The sequence below is a fragment of the Electrophorus electricus genome, chromosome 6, assembly GCF_041902795.1.
Source record: "Electrophorus electricus isolate QZ-2024a chromosome 6, ASM4190279v1, whole genome shotgun sequence".
Taxonomy (NCBI): Eukaryota; Metazoa; Chordata; class Actinopteri; order Gymnotiformes; family Gymnotidae; genus Electrophorus; species Electrophorus electricus.
In genome coordinates, this window is record NC_137502.1 from 27,703,593 (window position 1) to 27,726,477 (window position 22,885).

Genomic DNA, 22,885 nt, shown 5'->3' on the forward strand with positions numbered 1-22,885 from the left:
AAAATTGATCTTTTTGGCCAACGAGGGCCCTGTTTTATCTGGAAAAACTATCACTGCTTTTCAAATTAAGAACTTCATACCACAGTGGAGGTAGTGTACCACCTGTGAACTACATTTTATGGTAGTGTAGCACCTGTGAAGTACAGTGGTGGTGTAGCATCTGCGCAGTACAGTGGTGGTGTAGCACCTGTGAAACACAGTGGTGGTGTAGCACCTGTTCAGTATAATGGTGGTAGTGTCCCTGGAGGGAATCTATGAAATCTGCTCTATATCCAAGAACACTTCAGGTGTTCAGATGACTGCAAGGTCATCTGTGTGTGAGCTGAAGCTAAAGAGTAGTTGGGTCATGCAACAAGACAACGATCCAAAACACACAAGCATGTCTATGTCTCAATGCCTACAAAATAAGAAGTGTAAACTTTAAGTGGCTTGGTCTAACTCCAGCCCACAGCCCTACCGGTGTGTTGTGGCATGCTCGTGGGCGTGATGCTGGCAGGGAGGGGACAGGTGTGACAGTACACCTGCAGATGTGACTGAGCTGAAGCAGATCTGTAAGGACCAGTGAGACACTAATTACAGAATATGTGTGGTTTCAGTTATTGCTGCTACGGTGATGTAGCCAGCTATTGACAGGAAGGGGCAATCAATTTTTCATACATGGGCACATGAATATCTTTCTCTTTGAATAATAAAATGTATTTTTGTGGTGTTTATTTACTCAGTGTCTCTTCTATATATTATTAGTTCTTGATTTAATGTCATTCATGTTAGAAATGTGCACAAATTCAGGAATTCAGGCAGCGGGCATTATTCTTGTCATATTAAACTAGTTACACATTTTGGCTGCATCTGTCAAGGATATCATGGCACAATAGCAGGGATATTTCAGTAACCTTCACCACAGCAAAGAAGTGCTGTTTACCTCTCTAACTCATCCTCATCTGAGATGGATAGCAACACAGTGGAATCGTGTGTTGTGTTCCAAACAGCTGTTGTGTTCTCTGTGCCCAAGAGGATTATCCCAGCTATTATCAGTGTCCGGTCCAAAAGCCAGTGCCTGGCATCAGAGGGCATCATTAATGCACAAAGATTATTATTATTATTATTATTATTATTATTATTAATGCACAAATTTTAGCGCAACATACACTGCCACCCAGATGTCGTATTTTCCTGAGAAGTTCCTGAAAAGTTTTAAGTGAATAAGTTTAAAATATTGAAATAATCCTAATTGTGTGAAGGCCTTGATTTTTGCAGACCACCCCAGAGCCTAATTTGGACACTCAAATTTCTTTTTTGTTCATGCACTCATATAAGCTTCTTTTCTACTGTAGGGGCCAAACATGACAGACTTCTGAGACTGTGTATAGGTTCATTTCCACAAGTGTGCTGGAAATTAGGGCCAGGAGGTATCTGTGGAAGTATTTATGGAAGTGTTTGTGGAAGTATTTATGGCGGTGACGGGTTCTTGTCTTAATTATGCGACAGTTCTCACTAAACAATTCCAATTGCTGCATGTGTTTGGCGAGATGGATAAACCTGAATTGTCTGGACTGTATTTAGTGTTTCTGTTTATGTGGGCAAAAGGTCACAGGACATATTCAAATGTTGAATATTGGCAATAAGTGAGGAGACGTTTATCTCTGTGTGGAACCAATCAATGAACCCCTACATCATATGCCATCCCACCTGAACAGTTCTGCAGCCTCAAGCACAGTTATGGTTAGGGGTTAGAGGTTAGGGTTAGGTGTTGGAGGATAAGGGGTTAGAGGTTAGTTGACTCTGCTGAGAAACTTTGCCGAACTGTGTGCATGTTGAAATGTATCTGGAACGGTTACTGTCCGTTCTCAGAACCGTTCCACCCTACACAGGAAAAGAGGCTTTACTCTCTATATTTCTCTCAAGGTCCGTTTCTCCTTGTTGTTATGTCACCATGTATCACTGACTTGTGCAGAATCATTTGCCTCCGGAGACATGACTGAAGAATCCATGTTTTGCTGAGCCAGCACAGAGAAGGCACACCATGCAGTTCATTATAACCACCACACAATGCCTCTTGACTTTAACTGGAAACACATGCTTTTCAAGTGCTATGGTGCACTTATTTTCGGAGCCTGTTGGCAAAAGGAATCATAATGCCTGGGTGTACATTATCAGTAAGGATCTGTCACGGATTCTTCAGAACAGTGTCTGTTCTATGTCCATCAGCTTGGCAAGTGTTCTAGAGACTGTTTTATTCCATTACTATAGTGCAGCTTCACTCAGGACTGTAACACCTGACCTGTTTTACTCTAAAATTATGTTCAAGAAGATCTTGATGGGTGGGATTAGGTGTGCAAGATTAGTTATTTTTAAATTAGGTATGTTAGATTAGGGTCAGAAACAATGCACAAGGTTAAAATTATGAAAAAATATTTATGAGGTGTAAATGATCTGAACTCAGCTCTGACGTCAACACAACTGTTAGGCAGCAGCCAGCCCATTAATTTAATTGCCTGTATGGGGTGTTTCCATACTATGTGAAAGGCATTTTGGTTGAGCCGTTGGTGATTAGATTAATTATTAAATTATTATGAAATATTAATTACGTAGTGTAGTTCAACCCTGCTTCTCTTGCTGGAAGGAACCCTCCATGGCCTGCAGAGGGTGTGTCTCATTTGGTTCATATCATTGGTGAGTATGGACAGGATCAAACTAAATACTGCAAAGTCGGAGCTCTCAGTCTGACACTTTACTTCTGTTACCTTGGAACACGAGTGCATTAATCCCACGCTCGAAAGAAAACATGCACACACCGCGTGGGGTGTTCACTGAGAGGCTGAGAGGTGTTTTAAGTGGTATCATTTGAGGCGCGTGTGAATCATAACTGAAGAATAAGTTATTCAACTGGGACGAGATGTTCTTTTCCATTAAAGGTTTCGTGTATGTGCGTGTGAATGAGAGAGAGAGAGAGAGAGAGAGAGAGAGAGAGAGAGAGAGAGAGAGAGAGAGAGAGAGAGAGAGAGAGAGATATCCTATCAAGTTTAATCCTTTAAGCCTGCCAAGAGGTTGGAGTTACAGTATTTGATCTAGGTAGGAAGTTGAACCTTATTTGGAGATCGTTCTAACCAAACCAATTCTTTTTCACCCAAACCTAAAGTGAACGTGAATCATTCACGCAGCACTGCAGTTTCGTTAACGCCACACATAGTGAAACAACCAGAACACATAGCAACATATTTATTTATTTATAGCGCCTTTTGTGAAACCGTTTTTAAAGTCCCGTGGCGTTTATCCCTGTGCATGTAGCAGTGTGGGGCTGCATTATGTCCTCGCTTGGATAAATGTGACGTCAATACTAATTAGCCTTCTCCTTTAGCATCTAAACAGTGTTCGTGTGTTAAAGGGCCCTGGCTCTGCGGTTATTCTTACACGAGGCGCTGAAGCAACTGGCGACCGGAAAAGCAGAAATATTTCTGACCCTGAATTAGCAGAGCTGACCGCCCTCAACAGTCGCTTAGCATTTGTTCCGCTTGCTGCCATTCTTATTTGTAACACGATGCTACCACTGATAGGAAATTGGTTTTTGATATGCGATATGTGCTGTGGTATTGTGTTGTATGGGTAGGTGGTATAGTATAGTAGGGGTAGGTAGTATAGTATAGTATGAGTACGTGGTATAGTATAGTATGGGTATGTGGTATAGTATAGTAGGGGTAGGTAGTATAGTATAGTATGAGTACGTGGTATAGTATAGTATGGGTATGTGGTATAGTATAGTAGGGGTAGGTAGTATAGTATAGTATGGGTATGTGGTACAGTATTGTATGGGTAGGTAGTATAGTATAGTATGGGTATGTGGTACAGTATTGTATGGGTAGGTAGTATAGTATAGTAGGGGTAGGTAGTATAGTATAGTATGAGTACGTGGTATAGTATAGTATGGGTATGTGGTATAGTATAGTAGGGGTAGGTAGTATAGTATAGTATGGGTATGTGGTACAGTATTGTATGGGTAGGTAGTATAGTATAGTATGGGTAGGTGGTATAGTATTGCTATTGGCACACTTTAGAAGGTGTCGTGATAACCACACACAGAGGGGTGTTTGCATCTCTGTGGGTAATGCCTGTGTCATTGGCCTAGATGGACCGTGCTATATTTAACCCGGGTTTGAGTTGATCCGGGAAGCATTTAACCCGGGTTTGAGTTGATCCGGGAAGCATTCTATTGGCAGAAAACAGGTACTCAAGGTAGCGCCTCTGAGTGAACACCTGAAATCTTAGCTTCACTGTCAGCTCTCCTCTGTTTGAGTTAAAATGGTAAACTCAGCGTGAAAGAGACCTGACTAATATCTGCAAGTATAAACTCTGGTCTTTATCTAAGACTTATTTTCGAAGAACTTGGGACTGTGTATTTTAATGTTTTTACAGGACACAGCTAAATTTCCACCTGTTGAAGAGTCTGGCAGAGTCAAGTGCACGTTAGACAACAAGCTGGGAGAATCCTTGCAGACTGCAGTTGAATCAGTCTTGTATACGTTATAATAGTATAATAGTTGTTTAATGACACCACTGTATTTATAACCCTAATTACAATATTTTCATTGTTTCAGTTGTAGGCTATACACCTGACAGCAATGGCCACAGTGGCCTTACTGGACTGACCTGGCGAACTGGGTTTAGAGCTGGAAAACTTTAATCAAAGGTGCAGAGAAGAATGTCCTCACTATTCTTCAAATTGGAAGAATAGTCACCATCAGAAAACTAGCCGCAACTTTCAGGAGTTTTATTGTAACGAAATCATTCAATAACCCTAGAAAACATACACGGCACATTTACCATTTTCTGTGTTGGTGAGATTGAGCCACTTAAACAATACAAGGGCAAGATTCCACCCAGTTAACCAAGAGGACAGGCTGAAGCCTACAACTTTGAGAAGTACTCAAGGAAGAATAAGTAACATCTACTTTGATTTCATCACATTCAAGGCAGCTAATCCTGTAATCAGAGAAAAACAAGGGCTCTTGTAGTCAGATTCAGTAAAAAAAAAAAAAATAATAATAATACAGGCATCATACTGTTACTGTGGTTCAACACAGTCCTAATCAGGGGGAAAGTAAAGCTGCACTCATAGTTACAGCTGTGGAGTTACATTACAGAATGTCTAATCCATTGATATTATCCAAAACTGAAGTACATTTAAACTAAGCTTTAGATCCAGTGGCCACTCCCCCTTTCAGTAACCATTTAAGTTACAGGAGCTAAATGTTTACTCAGTCTTCCACTGTACCATAAAGGTAGACCTGGCTGTCTTATTATTGGTAATTAGGCTGGGTGATGTGATTCCTCCCTGTGAGAAAATGAAGCATGAACTAGTTGTATTTTCTTTGCCATTTTATTATTATTATTTTACAGGGAAACCAATGATAACCAGTACATAAACACAATTAAAAAAAATAAAAATAAAAGATAGTCCATAAGTCTTCTACATGCTCTACCCTTAACCTGTCCAATCATGCCCATCTGGGGAAGGGAAAATAAAAGTATACAATTAAAATAAAAATTAATGACGGGACTTCACCAGAAACTTCGTCTTAAATGTACCTTCCATAGTTTTTCACTCATGCACACAGCTCTAACAATACATTTATATAAAAAGAACAAATTAAGACGTTTAGGTGCTTTGGATTTGATAAAGCCAAATTTCCTCTCACACGAAGCACCTACAAGTTTTAAAAAATCCTCAAAATGAACTAATGCTGGAAATGGAGAGTGTCCAAAGTTTCTTCAAAACAAACAGGATGAGTAGCTCCCAGCTGTTTACACACACACAGACACAGACGCAGACACACACACACACACACAGACACAGACATACACACACACACACACTCTCTTGCACGCAGTGCTGAAAGACAAAACGAAGTTCAATGCCTCACTCCCCATACAGTCACATTGTAAATTATAACGGTTCTTAAAATAAATATCTCACATCTGCTTAAAAATAAATAAATGATCTGTAACACTTCACTATGGCAAATGAAAAATTCAAACCTAAACGCCATGTCACTGCGTACTGGGTGGTTCTACAGGGTGAACTCTCACACAAAGCTGAGCTGCTGTTACCTCTGAGGTAGAGAACACATCTGAAAAGCGTCTGCTTTGCTGGCGTCATGTCAAGACACAAATGTTACATGTTAAATGTTGTACATTATGTTCAGGCATTTGGAAAGCTGGGGGGAGGGATGTTAACCCATGTAAAGGTATTAGATTTGGTAAAATAACTAGGGTGAAATAATGAAAATAGCAAACAATGGAAGCATGCCGTCATGTCCTAGGCAGGGCGCGAGGGAAAGCCAGTGGCCCTGGACAGCAGTGACGTCTCCCTGGTGTTCACGCCTTCCTCTGCATGTCCCCACCCACCATGTCCCCTCTGCCAGTTACCTTTCCACATTTTCTCTCATCTCCTTCACCTTCTCAAACGTGTATAAATCTACAGTACGCTGTGTGCAAATGGCATGCCATTTTTATATACTATTTATTCCCTGTTTGTTTTTAAATATATGAGTCTGGAAAACTAAGATGGGGTGATGATGCATCAAGTGTGAACTCTGAACACTGACGCTGAGTGAAGGTTTACTCATCCATTAATTCATATGATTAAGAAAAAAGAAAAAAAATTAAAAAAGTAACCATATGTAAAAAGTTATGAAATGATTCAAGTAAAATACACTAAGCATATGTTTAAAAAAAAACAAAAAAACAAAAAAACCCCAGAAGCCAAGACTCTTTTGCTGCAGAGGCTGTTGCATTCTTTAATTCAGGTGTTTAAAGATACTGCTGTATGTTTTGTGGGCGATCTGCGGCGAGCACTTGACATGGGCGGCGGGCGAAAGTGAGGCCTGCAGGGACTTCAGCGGCAGGTCGGTGGCTGTGTCGAACCCTGCGATGGCCAGCGACTCTAGCACAATCTCGCCATTCCGAGCACAGAAGCCGCCTGTTGTGTCGGCTTGGACCGGGGAGGCGGATTCTTCGGTGTCAGAAGGTGTGTCGGGAGGCGTGTCCACAGGCGTCTCTTCCTGCTTGCTGAAGAGGCGGTCCAGGTAGCTGACATAGCCGCCGCCCCCTCCACCGCCCTCCTTTGGTGCATTCCTGCAGGCCTCATCGATCAGGCAGTAGTCGTCGGCACCTGGTCCCGGGAGGCGGTCCCACGGGCATGGCTGGCGCACGCTCTGCTGGGCCAGGTTCACCTGGCATTTCTCATCTTTCTCCTGGCTGACAGACTTGGACAGCTGTGACACGGAGGTGTTGCGCTCATTCAGGAGGCCCACATCGCCAGGCTCCGGCTGCAGGCTGAGCTTGATGGTGCCGGCAATGAAGGAGTCGAAGTCGAAGCTCTGGTGCTTCTCCTGCTGCCGATCCTTCTCAGGCGGGCTGGGGCTGTGGCCGTGGTGGCCTGCCTCGCGCAGGGCGATCTGCGCCTTCACCAGGCCGTTTCTCTCGCACTTGCTCTTGCTCTTGCGGTCACCCTTCTCCTTGTTCTGTTGCTCCTTCCAGTTGGACAGGTCGATGATGAGCTTGGGCTCGTAGTAGTGGTTCACTTCACTCTCGCGCCAGATCAGGTTGTCCAGGTAGGACGGCGACACAGCCTTGTAGTTGCAGGTGGGGCTACACTCCAGCTCACAGTACTTGTTCTCGTGGTGATGGTCGTGCGGTGGCCACGACCACTCTGGCGGCAGGTCAAACAGTGGCTCGTCCAAGAACTTCTCGCTGTCAGCATCGGCGTATTTGCGTGGGTCCACCTGAGCCTCCTCGTCATCTGTGACATCAGAGAGGGCCCGTGGGTCGCGCTGCACATCCTCAACCTCTGCCGCACTGTGCGGGTGCCAGTCGAGCTCAGACTGCTGGCTGTCGTGGTACCTGTGGGGGAGGGGAGCAGAAACAGAGCGTGCTCACAAGACCATCTGAGCCAGTCCAAGTCTGTGGGTATGTCGAACACACTCCTTACAATTTAAGAAATCCACAGCAACACTAAACCTTTGTCTTGAAGCCTAAATAAAAAAAAGGAAAAAGCACGCGCCGGCTTGCTACGAATTTTAATTAGCCTGCAGCACTAAGCAATGGTCCATGGTGTCTAAAAGCCTGCCCCCCCCACACACGCACAGGATGTTTGCTTTAGTGTAACCCACTAGTTGCACCAACCAGGACAACAGCTACTCAGTTCCAACAAACTGAGCCTAAGTTAAATGTGACACTGTCAATTTTTCACGAAGATTGGTTGTAACATTACACCCAGCTGGGAAGAGGCTTAATGTCAAAGTCTAGACTGTTCTGACGGTAGGGTTAGGGTTATCCTGTCCTAAGCCAAACCCTACCCCTGTTCTGATGGCAGCCCAAGAGTTTTAGTTTATCTAGTTTATTTACAATGATCAGGTTTTTAGATGGAAGACTCTAAGGAGTTTCTAAGGAGTGAAGCAATCCATGTTTTGACATCCATATTTCCACTAAAGTTTGGTTAAATGCTGGGCGTTAAACATTGGGCACTTTCTGAAATGTAGGCCAACGAAGTTTACCACTCCTCTACAGTGCTTCCCTACACATTCCAGTGCCACCACTCATTCAGCTATTACAACCAGTTTTGTCAAGACCTGTTGATTCTACCAGCCTCAAGGGTGTCCAACTGCCATCTGAGGAGAGGGTTGCCCCATCCAGTAGCATCTGAATATCAGAGGTAAACTGGGACTAAACTCTATACACTAAAGTTTGACTTAACTGCAGTGATTTACATTCATAAAAACAACAACAACAACAACAACAATTTCTATATGGAGCTTTTAAAAAACAACAAACAACAACCACCAACAAACAAAAACACCCCCCTCCTAAAAATCTTACACACACACTCACGTCTCCATGACTACACAAAGCCTCTCAGGTGTGTGCGTATGACACCTGTCCCAGATGTAGTTGTGTGCATGCGCATCTCACCTGTCCCAGTTATAGACATGGCTGTGGCTCTCGTCCATGAGGAGGATGTCATCCACCTCGTCCTCAATGTGGAAGGGATGAGCAGAGACAGGCTCGTCCAGTGGGAACGCGTAGTCGCTCATGTAGGGGTGGGCCAAGGCTTCCTCTGCCGTCAGCCGGTCCATGGGGTTAAAGGTCAGAATCTTTTCCAGGAAATCTAGAGCTGAGTGGTGGAGACACAACGAGTCTAGAGCATGACTGGAAACTTTGGATCGATTACCTAAAAAGTCCTGTTTGGACAGGATTCAAGGTGCATGGGCTCTGTGATTTTACTTCTATCCAAATCAGCTCTTGTTTTTTCTTACTGTTTTTCTCCCAACTCAGCACTTGTCTGATATTTTTAGCCGCATCCACATGCAACTCTTCCAGATTTTCCAGGCAATGCCCCCTGATTAACTAGTTAGTGTTAACACTAACCCTGATTAACTCTAACTGTAGTTTGAGTGGTAGAGAGAGCTGGTTGTGTGTGTTAGTGCTAGAGAGCTGACTGTGTGTTAGTGCTAACCTTAACTCTGATACAGGATTGGTTTATGACTAGAGCGTGTGTGCACTGCTGTGTCTGTCTCTGAACACGGAGACATCAAATACAGGTTGGCCAGTGGTTTCTTTAAATTTTGACAATATATTTAAATATTATATTCATAAACACAGAACTGAATCTAAGATACAGAGTGGCCACTGGCAACATCAACTAGGATAAATTGATGAGCAGCTTGGCAAGCAGTGTGCATACATTGTGTGTGTGTGGACTGCATGACTGACCTCCCGCACTGACCCCTGGCAGAAGCTTGGCGAGTGGCGTGTGGGGTACAGACATGTCGTTTTTGATAAAGACGGGAATGACGCTCTGGAGCTCCTGCCTGTCCTCTTCATGGATGACAGGAATTGACTCCAAGATCAACTGCATTTGCTCCAACTCATGAGCTCCTACACCACCAGCCAGACGTAATGAAACATGAAAAGCCATAATTTCAGTGTCTCAGATGTGATTATCTGAACACTAAAGTATGTAAAAACAAACAAACAAACACTCAAATCTTTAAGACTCCTACCATGACACAGTTATCGAAACCCCATTAAAACCCCTAACTTTATCAGACACCTTTAAGGCCACAACAGTTCAGACCTACGTTGCATTCAGTTCTTCACCTAACACACAGAGTGGGTGTCCGTTCACAGAAATGTCAGTTTGGCCAAGGTTACATCATCATACCACCATTACCTGTCTGAGTTCAGACAGACAACGGATGCAGAGAGAAAGAGAATGAAAGAGGAGACACTTCTGAGGGCTGACCTGCGAAGAGCGTTTTCCCTGTGAGCATCTCGGCAAAGATGCAGCCAGCCGCCCACATGTCGATGGCTTTAGTGTAGTTATTGGGGGAGAGGAGGAGACGTGGGGAACGATACCACTTGGTGACAAGACCCTCCGACAGGTGACCCTGAAAGTGAGAGAGACACTTGTCTATATAATCTGAATTCACATCTATACATAATAACCACTGCAATTATACTTGCCAGCCACGTTTTTAGAAACACTGCACAGAGTCTAATGCAATGCCCAGTTTGTGTTAGCCATACTCCAGTCCTTTCATCAGTGGACAATTTCTTACTAAAGAACCCATTAGCGCAATAAATTTGGCTGGAAGACCACCCTCAACCCCACTTGTGGCATCTTAGCATCTACAACCATGCCACTTCCAAATCAGTGTTACTGCTTTGTGGATTACTAATACAGTGAGCAGCAACTCTGCAGTCAGGAACGATATACAGCGTAAACAGTATAGAGTGCAGCTGAAAACTGGTCTCCAACTACCCACTTACAAAATGCACTATAAGATGTAATATGTTTAAGATAACTACAATATAAAGACGTAATACCTATAAGATAAATACACTACAAAACATAATACCTACATAATGCCTACATAATATTACAAGACAATCAAATAGCCCTTTTGGCAGGTGAATGTCACTGCAAACTTGGTGTTAGTTCAGCATGTCTGGTATCTGCACACCAGAACAGGAGCTGGGGTCACTAGCCACAACGATAACACGGGTAAAGTAAGAAACAAAGATAAATAGGGAGGAACAGAAAACACATTTGAAGATCCTCCAGTTTAGACAGAAGGATATCTCAGGCCTGATACTCCCATACAAAAGCAGTAAAGACATTAACCATCCGTCCACTTCAGTGTGCTCCCAAAAATCCTGAAGTACCCGCACTTCTGGGGAAGTGTTGGCGTGGAGACCACAGCAGATACCATCAACTAGATCCAAGCCTGCTTTTTCTAACACGAGATGATCATTATCTTGAACATGCATAATAACTAGGGGTCGCTAACAGCCCAGAATTAGTATAAAGTAAATTACACCATCCTTAACAGCAGTACTGCACAGGATACACATTCCCACATAAAAGGCTTTAGGCACGTCACAGTGTCCCAGTTCCTCTGCCATGCTTAGCTTAAGATCACCACCTGAGAAGGAGATTTGGTTACATCAAGTCAGGCCTTTGCCACCCCCTCCCCTATACTTCCTGGGAACTGAAGCAAGCTCATGGGGGCTGCTGTCTGGAGGCACTGCAGGGAGTGAGCTATAGCGTCCGTGAGGTAGCGTCTTCTTTAGGCTTTTTCCTACAAATTAAACCAGTTGCAGCTGTCCCTTGCTTTAATAGCCAAATTCTAACCTGACCCCAGCCTGAGGAAATCTAAGGTCATGTATACACTGATATCTATTGGAGAGCACATGCAAAAGAGAGAGGTGGGGTTGGGCTGGTGGGTGCACTTTACCCAGGATCAGATGAGATTAATGATTCAACAAGCGCTACTAAAAAAAAAAAATAAATAAAATTAAAAAAAAATCAATAATTACCTTCATGCTCAGTTCGAAGGGTTCACATGCTACACTAAAAATGCTTATCCCTTTCCTCAGGCAGCCCCGCTGCACAGATTCCCCAACAGAGGCCCCCAGAGCAGGTCAGCGTTAACCCCAATTCTTCATCTGTACAGGGTTATAGTTAACCCACCTCCGAGTTTCAGATCAAGCCCAGCTCAGACAGGAAACTCAGTGTGTCTGACTGGCTAGAAGGGATGCCTGCATTTGATATGACATCATGTTTGATATGCTCCTCTTCTGCACATGAGTGTCCAGTCACCATGGTTACAGCATCAGCTGAAGAACTAAGTGTGCTCTTTGTTTCTCACGGAAAAATCCACACAGTTCAACAAAAAAGTGCTGACTGGAGAGATAGAGACACACACACACACACACACACACACACACACACACACACACACAGACAGACAAACAAACGAGCACGCTCTCTCACTCACTCTGTCTTTCTCTCGTCATCTTACCCTGTGTCTCCAGATTACTGCCACACCAAAAAAAAGTACTTAAGTGCTTATCCAAGCTAGTCAACACAAGAAGAATCGGTAGTCAGGGCAGAGGGAAGGTGGGGAGGGGTGGGTAGCAGGGCCACAGAGTGCATGGTGGGAATTTCTCTTCTCTCTTCAATTACCTTCCTTCATAAAATATAGAATATCAAATATCTAGATTTATGAAAGCATGAACAAGTGTGTGCGCTGCACCAACTCAAGACCCGCTGCAGCCAACGAGCCACGCCAAAAGTAATGCTCACAAGTGTCCGCGTCTGCTCCAGCCTGAACAGACCACTAGACCGCTGGTCATGGAACTATTCAGAAGTACAACAGAAATAGCAGCAGGCCTCATCCCACCACTCTGCAGAAGAGGTGAGGGTGTGTGAATGAATGGTGTGAGAGGCAGAGAGCGTTGGAAAGGCTGAAACAGCCTCATGCATCATATACAAGAGGAAGAAGCGAGGTTTAATACAACACACCAAAATGAATGGTGGATATGCGGTCACCTGTGCGGCCGCAGAAAAATAAGGGGAAAAAAAAAAAAAAAAAAAAAAAGTAATTCACCATTAACCTAGTTTTCAGCTTGCAGGAAGCTTAGTCACAGATTAAATAAAAACTTTTTAAAAAAAAATAAAAAAAAACAACAACAAAACAATGCCAGGAACCACACAGATTCACATAAGCAGTCTCATTTAGAAGAAAAAGGTGAATGTAGGTGCTCAGACAGCTCACAGTCCATGAAAAAAAAAAAAAAATCCTTCCAACCTGCAGAGCATTTGCGACAAACCGTTAAGAGACTACACATGAGAACACAACCATCGTTCACATGGTCTATGACACCTGGCTTGCCAGATTCCTGGAGCTGGCTCACAGGAAGCTGAGGTGTTACTTCAGGACCATCAAAACACTGTTCACAAACCCTGTGCACTTCCTTTCTCAACACATCACCCTCAAGAGCAATCGTTCAGAATAACAAAGTCCAGGCCAGACAGCACAGACCTGCTCACAGAAAGCAGGAGCAGACACACTAACTAACCCTGGCAGCTCTCATGTGCCGTTAGCATTTGCCCCAAATAGATGTTTTGCGTCAGCTTTCATCAACGCTGTCCTTGGGACAGAGTTGCGAAATACTGCTAGGAGGAGAACCGTCAACAGCAGAGAGCATGGTACATCCAATCAGCTAACCGAGCAAAAATATATAGATAAATAAAATGTATACATATATATAAAATATATATGTGTGTATGTGTATTTTATATATATATATATATATATATATATATATAAATTACACACACACATTTTTAAATTGTGATTGACATGCACCAGTTTCACCAAGTCAAATTCCTTATATGTTCAAATTAACTTTGCCAACACACAAATTCTAATTCTGAAATCCTGTACCTTGTGCGAGTAGTGTGGGTCCATGATACGGGCCAAGCCGAAGTCTCCGATCTTCAGCACCAGGTCTTCCGTGTTGACAAAGAGGTTGGCAGGCTTGAGGTCACGGTGCAGGACGTTGGCCGAGTGGATGTATTTGAGGCCACGTAGCAGCTGATACATGAACAGACGGGCATGGCCCTCAGACAGCAGGCCCTGCTCCAGCACCTTGCACAGGTCCGTCTCCATGTACTCCTGCACAATATAGACCGAGTTGAACTCGGTGAGCGAGCCCACGTCCTCGGCCAGGTGCCGGCCGCACGGCCCCAGCGTCTCAAACACCTTCACTATGTTGTCGTGGTCCAGGCGCCGGATGATCTTGATCTCACGCAGCGCATGCTTGACACTCTGCGGATCTGTCAGCACGATCTTCTTCACAGCCACGCGCTTGTCACAGTCCATGTCCACAGCGGAAAATACAAGGCCGTTGCCACCGCAGCCCAGCGGCTTCAGGTCCGTATAGCGTGGGCCCAAATCAAAGCCATGAATATTCATAAGGCTTTCAAACTTCTCTGCCATTCTTGCTTGCGTTTTATTTTGGAAACTTCTACACCCTGACCACGGCTCGTTAGGAAGGACTTGTAAATTCTTTGATGTGACAGGTATGCAAAATGTCTCGCTTTCTTTTGCCCTCTCCTGCAGCAAGGGGGGGGGGGCACTAAACCCTGGTTTATTTATTTACAGTTTATTTTGCACTTAGGTTCAGTGCTTTCCCACCTGGGTGATCAGCCTCTTTAGCACAAAGCAGCAAGAGAACTCTGATAAGTCATTAGAATATGTTAGCATTATGCCCCATCCAAAAAATAACCCTAACAAAAACAAAAATAAAACAAACAAACAAAAAACACTCCTACAAATCAAAGGGGTTTGGAGGGGGCCTTTTCTTTTCAACACCTAGGGACACACTTTCAAACTTACTTTCTTCCCCCAAATGTTTAACAGCCTATCATGGAATGGGTTCGGGGGTGATCAGTACTCTTTGTGAATAAGTGAACCAGTCTACCAGCACCCGCATCCTTCATCCAGTGCTGTTACATACAGTGTACGACTTCTTCTGAGCAGCTGCATTCTCCTGATGTGCTAACTAAGCACGCAAGCTGGGTTACTATGGTTACTATACTAGGGTACTCCTTTCTGTTTGTTCTGTTCCAGAGCAGCTGATGTCTGGAAGCGGGAAGGTCCGCCGACCTCAGCAGGAACACACACCCTCACTGATCAGGTGGCTCAAGCTCACCACAGTCGCAATCAAAACTGTCCTCCATTTTACAACTGGCTTTCCTGCAACACAAACACAGAAAAAGTAGCTCAATTATGTGACCAAAATAAAGCTGCCAAAATACAAGAATCTTTCAACATTCCCCAAAGCGAGTGGAAAATGTAGGCGATCTTAATTTTTGTTTTCTGCCTTAATTTTAAATAGTATTAATATACTGGAATTAATAACTAAAAACTCGCCGACTATTTCTAAGACCCCCTTTAACATTAATGGTTAGTCAGGCTGACGCATCTAGATGGCACAAACCACCCTCTGATGTCATCGGAGGGAACAGAAATACGACCATTACACATGAGCCAATAATAAAAAAAAACAAAACAATTCCAGTAAATATACATTTATGTATTGAGTAAAATAGTAATATAATTCCTCAACGATACAATTTAAAACAACCTTTTTAAAAGTCACAACACAAACTTTTCTTGCTGCATAATATAGCCACGTTGCATCTCCGCAGGACGGCTCGACTTTGCCAACCATTTTGTTGACCAAAGTACATGGCAACGTGAAATGATGGGGTATATTCCTCAGTAGCAAAGAAACAGCTATGAAACTCACAACGCAGGAAACCAAACGAAAACTTAGATTCGATTTACTTGGTAGTCAAGTTATTAATTTATTACCTAGCGAACTTTGTGAAAACAACTTGGCTAGCCGGCTAGGATAGCGAAATCATAAGAAACATACCAAACTAACAGCAATACTACATACACTAGCCAGCTAGCTAAACGACTCGGTTGTTAGTTTGGCTAGCTATTTACAAGCTGAAATATATATGTGTAGCTAGCTAATAATTAAATTATTCAAATACGAGATAAAGCAGCTAACGCTAACGTTAGCTATGTGTGTATGTCTTAGCTAAGCTTTTAAATCTACTTCGCGGCAAAGGACAAAAGAATTGTTATTTTTCGTAACGGCAGCCGCTACCTAGCGTTAGGTGGTAAAATTAAGTAATTCTAGTGGGAACTCTTTATTAATCTACATTAACCTTATTACCACTTCGCGAGAAGACTGGTGACCAGGTGGTGAAATGTGGGCCAAGATAGCTGTAGTTCTGGGAAACGGAATTTAGCTAACACGTTACATAGCAGACGTTAGCTAGTAGGCTAACCTAGCTATCCGACCGGTAAGGTCGGAATCGGCTTTTTTGTATAATACAATAGCAAGATACTTTAAATACTAGCTATAGCTACCTAGTCCAATGAAATGGGTGAGAAACGTGGCCAACATTTTGCTACACCGCTTGAGCTCCAAAAACAAATGATCCACCGTTTTATTTTCCCACTTAACTATAATTGTTGTTCATATTGTTGTCCTACAGTCGCCATAAACTGAGCCAACCACTTAGCAAGGCTATTTTAGTCAGGTAACCAGCCAAGCTCTTCATAGAGTAACTGAGCCCGAGTGGCTACACGGACTAGCGTTGGCCAAGATATCTACTCAGGCGAGCTTTTGGGCAAACAGAATGTCAGAAAACCTTGGTACAATCAGGTGATTTCGCTACAATATCAATAAATACGAGATTTAAGGTTTAGTTTTCAGCCGCGACAGGGTATTAACAATGTTTTTTTAACCACACTGTTTTGGATAGTCAAAAGGGTCTCGTAAACGGAACAAAGACGTCCGTTGTTAGCCGGCTATGCTAAACAGAGCTAGCCCGTGTAGGTTAACGCTTCACGTTTACCACGTCGCTCCGACAAGACGATTAAAAAAACCGAACAAATGGAGGATGAAACGAATTTAAAATATGATTACGATCGCACAGCCATGTGTACACAACAACTTACTTTTCTCGTTCGTTTCATTTATTATGTTCTCCTAACCGAATGTGGTCGGCCGGCTCTCCGTTCCCCTCGCTCCCTAATCTCCATTCAGATTATTGCAGATTACGGCAGCTCTTCCGATGTGGGCTGAACAGACGCGTCAGACTTTTACTGACGAAGGAACCGTGGCGCTAAATTCAAGACATCGCACGAAGAATTGGCCGAATGCACACAAATCTTGATTGGCGAATTAATATGATACGAATTTGCAAACCCATCGTGATTAAATTAATTTCAACAAATTAATGTAATATTAATTATGCTTTCTCTTGCATTAGTTATGTAGACTAGGCTGTTATATCTGCCGATCCCCGATCTGCCGTTAGGGGTAGAAAGCAACTATAATTGCACAAATTGTTCCAGAAATCGAAGGTTTAGTATAACAAGTCCAGGCGATGAGTCTATAATATAAATCTATAAAATCATGATTGTAGCTATTATATTATATTATGTTATATTATATTTGTGTTGGTGATGTTATTTGTATATGTTTTTTCGCAGGTCTTCAATTTTCATTTATGAGTGTAGCCAGTAAGCGTGTCTTATAATAATTTAACCGGATCTCTGCCATCTGTTTTGCCAGATTTAACTGATATGTTTTAATCACCTATATTTTCTCAAACATGTCTACTAGTTTTCTGGGAATAAACAGCCTGAAAAACAATCTTCAATACTATTCAGTCTTAAAAATAGTAGGTTTGGGAAGGTTGACTCATTAGGGAACTAGACTACTTACTGCAGTTTGCTTCAGCAGTGTTTTTTCTCCTGACGTGTTAGCAGTAGGATATTTGTACGATTTACCACAGCCTACAAAATTTTCCCCGAGGTGGCTAAGACCTCCGATGAGACAAAGAAGTAAAGATTTATGAAATATCCCTCTTTAGTCCTTTGCACAGATCCGTCAGTTTCGGGTGTCCTCGCTTCGCCAAAAGTGGGTGTGCTGCCAGCACTTGCGCATCGCGCTCTGCACCATGACCGCATGGAATTTAGCTGCGGCGTTGCCCAAGTTCCAGAAGCCAGTGGCTATTCAGCAGGTTCTGATAAGATGCCACTCGCAGTCAATCACACACAACCGTAACTATCCAAATTTGATGTGTCCGAGGAGTTCGGGAATGTACAGTTCGGCCTGGAGACAGCTGTAGTTCGCTCCGCGCTAGTCGTAATTGATGAATGAACTGCGCGTTCTTCCTGAATGCGGACCTAAACCAGGGGCAACATCACCGACGGAGGGGACCACGCGAATGCCCGTGATACCACTGCATCCCCGAGCGCTCCACAGAGCGACGGACCATCGTGTGGCTACACCACGTTCCGTAAATTATGCACTGTTATCTGTGTAGACACAAGGAGCTTATTAAATCAGGAGGAAATCTGCCTCTCCCCGCTTGTCGTTACATCTGCGTCTGTCTGTCTCGGTGTCTCGTTTTGCCTGTGCAGTCTGTGACTGTCTCTTTTATTCTGGTTTGTCCGTGTCTGTGCTAAATGTTTTTCTTGCTTTGGTAATGAAATGGGTGTTATGCGGTTCATACACCACAGGTAAACGTAAGACTTCCGGAGAATGTCCTTCGGCGGTAGCGAGCAGGTTCTGCGGTCCTGAGGCGCTGTAGCATTTCTCTCCATTAAGAGTTCAGCATTGAAAGAGTATTAGAAGTTAAACCAATGCTATTACTGCAAACCACAAAGTACACCTATCCTTCAAGCCTGTACCCCCCCCCCCCACACACACACACACACGACCCCGCCTCTATTCTCTGTAAAATCAAAACTGTCGCATGAGCACTTACTGTATTTTTTTTTATTGTTTTACTGTCACGATTGTAGTTGGACTTGTGTAAGTGAACACTGCAAAAGCGGCCATTGCCGACTCTTTTACTGAGTAAGCCCACATCTTGGTGTTGCACAATTCTTCTGAGAAGTGAAATATAGGTGAGTCTGTCACCCACACACTATGACTTCCTGCCAGTGATGAACTAATCGTTAGTGAAAAAGTGCTGATGTCCTGTTCCAAGCATTGTAGTCATTTAGTAATCTGTGAGGTTCAGATATATGTGTCTGAACAGTAGGTGCTCTTGTTTATCATGAGTATTTACAGCATAGTTTGATGGTCATTATCCTTCAGAAGTTTTTTTTATGTAATTGATAACTTTACCTGCGTTTTTCTGTAAAACCTTGAACGTAACATTTCTTTATCATATTAGGAAATGGAAAACATAAATATAAAGTGGTGTTTAACAATATCTTTAAACATGCAAGCATATATGAATATATGTAAACATAACCTCCAGCATACTGCTTATTCAAAGGACTCAGGTGTGCACAATTAACCTGATAAAGCATGTAACATTGTACCTATTACATGAGTAATCGGCTTGACTGCAGGTTATTCCTTTTGAAGACCAGAGTATTTTATAGGCCTATATGATATTAATACTACCTAACAGCATTATTACTTTCACGGACATTCTGTGTTCCAATTATGGCCGCACTCACATAAATAAGCAACTCTAAGAGGAAGGCTGTATCAAGTGGGAGATGTTGGCTGTCTCTCTCCCACTCCTGACACAGGCTACAGTTCCTCTCAAAGCCAGGAGAAGTGGAGCCAGACTCAGACTCTGACTCAGACTCAGACTCAGCCATACCTGTCCTCCCAGGGCAAAGGGCAAAATTACTGGCCACAACAATAAACCACAGCAGGAATGTTCCACAAGTGAAGGTTTATATAAGCCAGAGAGCCTGTTATCATGGTTCAATGGTTTGGCCACTCTTTCTCTCTTTCTTGCTCTCTCTCTCCCTCTCTCTCTCCATCTTTCTCTTTCACACACACACACACACACACACACACACACACACACACACACACACACACACACACACACACACAAGTCTAGTCTTTACGGTTGAGATCACAATCATACATATTTACTTTCTGCTTTCTCAGCTGTTCCAGAGCAGGCAAAGCTGATGTGTCGCTATTGGAATTACACTGCAATGGCTGACACAAGGTGTGGCGATTTCCACCAGACCCCTTACACTTCCATTATTTTAGGAGCTACACAAGGCTATGGGTCCAATTTATCACTTCCTGTCAATCAGAAACAACTGCCTTACACTTGAAGGAGTGGGAGTCTTTGTAAGAATAGGAAGAGCAGGGAAAGGTTATTTAAGTTTGATACCTGATTCTGCATTCTGGCTAGGGTTAAGGTTAGGGTGTGTTAAGGACTAGGGTTAAGGTTAGGGTGTGTTAAGGACTAGGGTTAAGGTTAGGGTGTGTTAAGGGCTAGGTTTAAGGTTAGGGTGTGTGTGCTATGTTGGTGCTGTGCAGGAGTAAGCCATGCAGGAAATGAACTGTAACACTCTTATATCCTGAAGCTGCCTGTGTACAGCCTGTTCTATGTTAGTGCCCTGTCTACCATCATAAATCATAGTACGTGCTCCTAGTACCTATATCACACTGTCACAAGGGGTAGGGAAACAGGCAAAGACACACACAGAGAGAAAGAGAGAGAGAGAGAGAGAGAGAGAAAGAGAGAAAGAAGAACTCAGTTCCTCAGAGCTGTTTTTGTATTCTCCCAGTAAACACATTATTGGTCCTCTTCCTCATCATTGGTCTTTCCAAGTCACACGAGCCAGCAGGTCACTCACCATGCCTGAAATGTGCAGGATCTCCAGGGGCAACGGTTTTTACTTTCAGTGTTTAATCCACATAACAGAGAAAAAAAGGTCAAAAGTAGTGTCCAGTACTGACAACAGATATTGTGTCCAGCATAAATAGAGGTCAGAGTAGCTGGCATGAAGGTCAGGACATGTCCCTCTGTCTGTGGCCCAGCTAAACATGTGCAACTGCTGGTTCTGAGCTGAATCTCCATGCTGGGTTAAATATAGGCCACAGGCAAAGGGGAGGGAATATGCCTGTGTATGGATTGGCCTGCCAGCGCCTGCCCAGTTCTATTACAGACCTACCAGCACCTCCACACACACACAAACACTCTCTCTCTCTCGCTTTCTCTCTCTCTCTCTCTCTCTCTCTCTCTCTCTCTCACACACACACACACACACACACACACACACACACACACACAGAGTGTCTCTCATTAACACCCCCCCCCCCCCCCCAGCCTCTTCATTCATTCTGTAATTAGCAGTACCTCATTCTAGTGGTAAAGTTCATGTGGCAGTGCTGTAATTAACGTAATATCTGTCAGTGGTGCAGGTGATCCCACAGTGTGGTAATTTACAGGGCTTTATCCCAGTTTGTTACTGGATATTAATTAAAAGTGTACTCTTTTTTGTTTGGTGCATGTGTGTGTGTATTTTACATTCTACGCAGGTTTAGATGTTCACAAGAGTCATAAATTATAGATAGAAGTGTGTTGTTTGGGTCATTACACATGTTAATATCATCTAGGTCTATCAACCTGTCTGTCTACATGACTGTCTCTCTCTTGTCCATGATTTCACTTCTGAATAACACAGTTTATGCACAAGCATTGTGGGATAGAGCAAGCGTGTGACTACTGTATGTGTTTGTGTGTGTATGTGTATGTACACATGTGTAGAGCTGAGCTGACCCAACTATCATAGAATTAAATACATTAAACACACACACACACACAGACACACTAGTTTGCCTGCATTTACTCTGAAACAGTGCTTACCTATGTTCTTTTGTTGTTCTTCTGGAAGGTCACTCATTCCAGGATCCAAATTGTGATGCTCTCTGTGTATTCAGGAGCCTGTGTGTTCAGGTATGGCAGGAATGGAGAAAACATCTCAGTGTTCTAAAATATTTGTTAGTGTGAAGGGAATGGGGAGGGTGTGTAGTGGGCTCATTGATTACAGACATTTGATACACCAATTTTTAATCAGTTTCTGCTTTGTTCTTAGAGATTGTGAATAAACTTAAATCCAATGCACTGAGTGCAGCTCACAAGAGTGTGGGTACAGACTTGACCTACTGTATGTATGCACAGTGTTTTACTCCCAGTCTCATACTAGATGTTCTCTATTTTCAGTCTCATACTAGATGTTCTCTATTTTCAGTCTCATACTAAATGTTCTCTATTTTCAGTCTCATACTAAATGTTCTCTACTGTCAGTCTCATACTAAATGTTCTCTATTTTCAGTCTTGTACTAGATGTTCTCTACTCCAAGTCTCATACTAGATGTTCTCTATTATCATTCTCGTACTAGTTGTTCTCTACACCCTGTGTCGTACTAGATGTTCTCTACTCCAAGTCTCATACTAGATGTTCTATATTCTCAATCTTGTACTAGATGTTCTCTACTCTCAGTCCCGTACTAGATGTTCTCTACTCTCAGTCTCGTACTAGATGTTCTCTACTCTCAGTCTCGTACTAGATGTTCTCTACTCTCAGTCTCGTACTAGATGTTCTCTACTCTCAGTCTCGTACTAGATGTTCTCTACTCTCAGTCTCGTACTAGATGTTCTCTACTCTCAGTCTCGTACTAGATGTTCTCTACTCAGTCTTGTACTAGGCCGGTTTAGGAACCCTGACTGAGCCCTTTCCTCACCTCTTTGCTCTTCTATTCTGGTCTCATATTGTGCTCTCATATTGTGCTCTCATATTGTGCTCTTCCATGGCAACTGCAAATCCACAAGACTGAGGGCTTTAGCATTTCAGTGCTAAAGTAAATGACACCATGTGATTGAACTTCTGTCTGCAGTTGGGAAATATTAAAGCCTAGAGCAGCCTTAGTTAGCCTTGTTAGTGGTTGTCTGACTGTCAGGCTGTCTCTCTCACTGTCTGACTCTCTGCTGTATCTTCCTCAGTTCTGTCTGGCTGTCTTTCTGTCTCTTTTGTCCAGATGTGTAAACCCCCCCCCCCCACACACACACACAAACACAAACGTATGCGGACACAAAAGCATAGGAAGTTTTAATGAGTGTCCGTGTTCGTAATTTGCATAAGAACCTAAATGTCATTCTGTCTCTTCTGAA

At 43.1% G+C, this 22,885-nt stretch overlaps 1 protein-coding gene across 4 annotated transcripts; it reads right to left on the reverse strand.

Moving 5' to 3' along the window:
• Positions 1-5,355: 5,355 nt before the first annotated feature.
• Positions 5,356-20,772, reverse strand: mapk6 (mitogen-activated protein kinase 6). Of its 4 annotated transcripts, XR_014124243.1 has the most exons (7): positions 16,890-17,046; positions 13,791-15,104; positions 10,301-10,445; positions 9,769-9,933; positions 8,968-9,169; positions 6,034-7,899; positions 5,356-5,887 (listed from the first exon to the last, which is right to left on the reverse strand). XR_014124243.1 is itself a non-coding variant. In XM_027032096.3 (6 exons), the coding sequence occupies exons 2-6, from the start codon at positions 14,343-14,345 to the stop codon at positions 6,795-6,797; spliced, it is 2,172 nt and encodes a 723-aa protein (XP_026887897.1). In that variant the 5' UTR covers positions 14,346-15,104; positions 20,568-20,772; the 3' UTR covers positions 5,356-6,794. The 4 variants fall into 4 exon arrangements, 3 of the variants coding, with proteins under 3 accessions (XP_026887897.1, XP_026887898.1, XP_026887896.1); XM_027032096.3 differs by lacking the exon at positions 16,890-17,046 and adding an exon at positions 20,568-20,772 and having other exon boundaries at positions 5,356-7,899; XM_027032097.3 differs by lacking the exon at positions 16,890-17,046 and adding an exon at positions 17,662-18,605 and having other exon boundaries at positions 5,356-7,899.
• Positions 20,773-22,885: the final 2,113 nt, after the last annotated feature.

Bases quoted from the DNA above. Each gene is read 5' to 3' on its own strand.
- mapk6 (XM_027032096.3), bottom strand. From the start codon at position 14,345: ATGGCAGAGAAGTTTGAAAGCCTTATGAATATTCATGGCTTTGATTTG. The intron at 10,446-13,790 runs GTACAGGATTTC...TCTCACTTTCAG, and splicing joins ACCCACACTACTCGCACAAG to GGTCACCTGTCGGAGGGTCT. The intron at 9,934-10,300 runs GTCAGCCCTCAG...CTGGTGGTGTAG, and splicing joins AGGGAAAACGCTCTTCGCAG to GAGCTCATGAGTTGGAGCAA.